Raw genomic sequence first — 783 nt, 5'->3', positions numbered from 1 at the left:
AAAAAAAAAAAAAAAATGGGAAGATATATTTTTACTGAAGATTGTGAAATGTTATTTTTACACATTTATTTTATTTTATTTAAACCATTAAAAATTTTTTTTTTTCCTTTTAACCATTAAAAAAATTTTTCTTTTCCTTTTAACCATTAAAAATTTTTTTTTTCCTTTTAACAATTAATTTTGTCCATTAAAATTTTTTTTTTTAACCATTAAAAAAATTTTTTTCCCATTAATTTTTTTTTCTTTTAATCATTAAAAAAATTTTTTTTTTCCTTTTAATAATTAATTTTGTCCATTAAAAACTTTTTTTTTTCCTTTTAACCATTAAAAAAAATTTTTTTTCCCATTAATTTTTTTTTTTTTTTTAATCTTACCTTCCAAAGGTAATAAGCCATAGCAGAAAGGCCAATAGAGACAGGAGCCAAAGGAACAAAAGGGGTAAGGAGATCCGTAAGAAGGATGGGACAGACTGTATTCTCCAAAGTTTGTTGCATATGGGTTTGTTCCTTTTGGAGTAGTGGTTTAACATTGTCCTCTATTTTGTCATCGCCAATTTTGCAATCATCATAACCTCCTTCTTCTGTGCACACAAAACAAGAATTAGGAACATTAGTACCTTTGCATTGAGGTGATTCTTCCATAATGGTATTACTTTTGCTAAAAGCATGTTTTATGCCCTTATCTATGTCACAAAGAGGATGTACCCAACTATGTCCTCTTTTCTTCTCATTTGCCAAGTCTTTCAATTGTTTTGAATATTCTTTAAGAAATAAACAACCCATC

General features: G+C 26.2%; 1 protein-coding gene across 1 annotated transcript; it reads right to left on the bottom strand.

Annotated features, from left to right (window-relative positions):
• Positions 1 to 374: 374 nt before the first annotated feature.
• On the bottom strand, positions 375 to 782 carry PKNH_0006200 (SICAvar, type I (fragment); the record flags this gene model as incomplete). The annotated part of the gene is made up of 1 exon (XM_039113488.1): positions 375 to 782. A coding segment is annotated over one exon (408 nt), but the record flags the coding sequence as incomplete, so codon positions are not given.
• Position 783: the final 1 nt, after the last annotated feature.

This window comes from Plasmodium knowlesi, assembly GCF_000006355.2.
Source record: "Plasmodium knowlesi strain H genome assembly, contig: PKNH_00_130, whole genome shotgun sequence".
Taxonomy (NCBI): Eukaryota; Apicomplexa; class Aconoidasida; order Haemosporida; family Plasmodiidae; genus Plasmodium; species Plasmodium knowlesi.
Note: the sequence above shows the minus strand (reverse complement) of the source record. Positions and strands in the feature narration are given on the sequence as shown.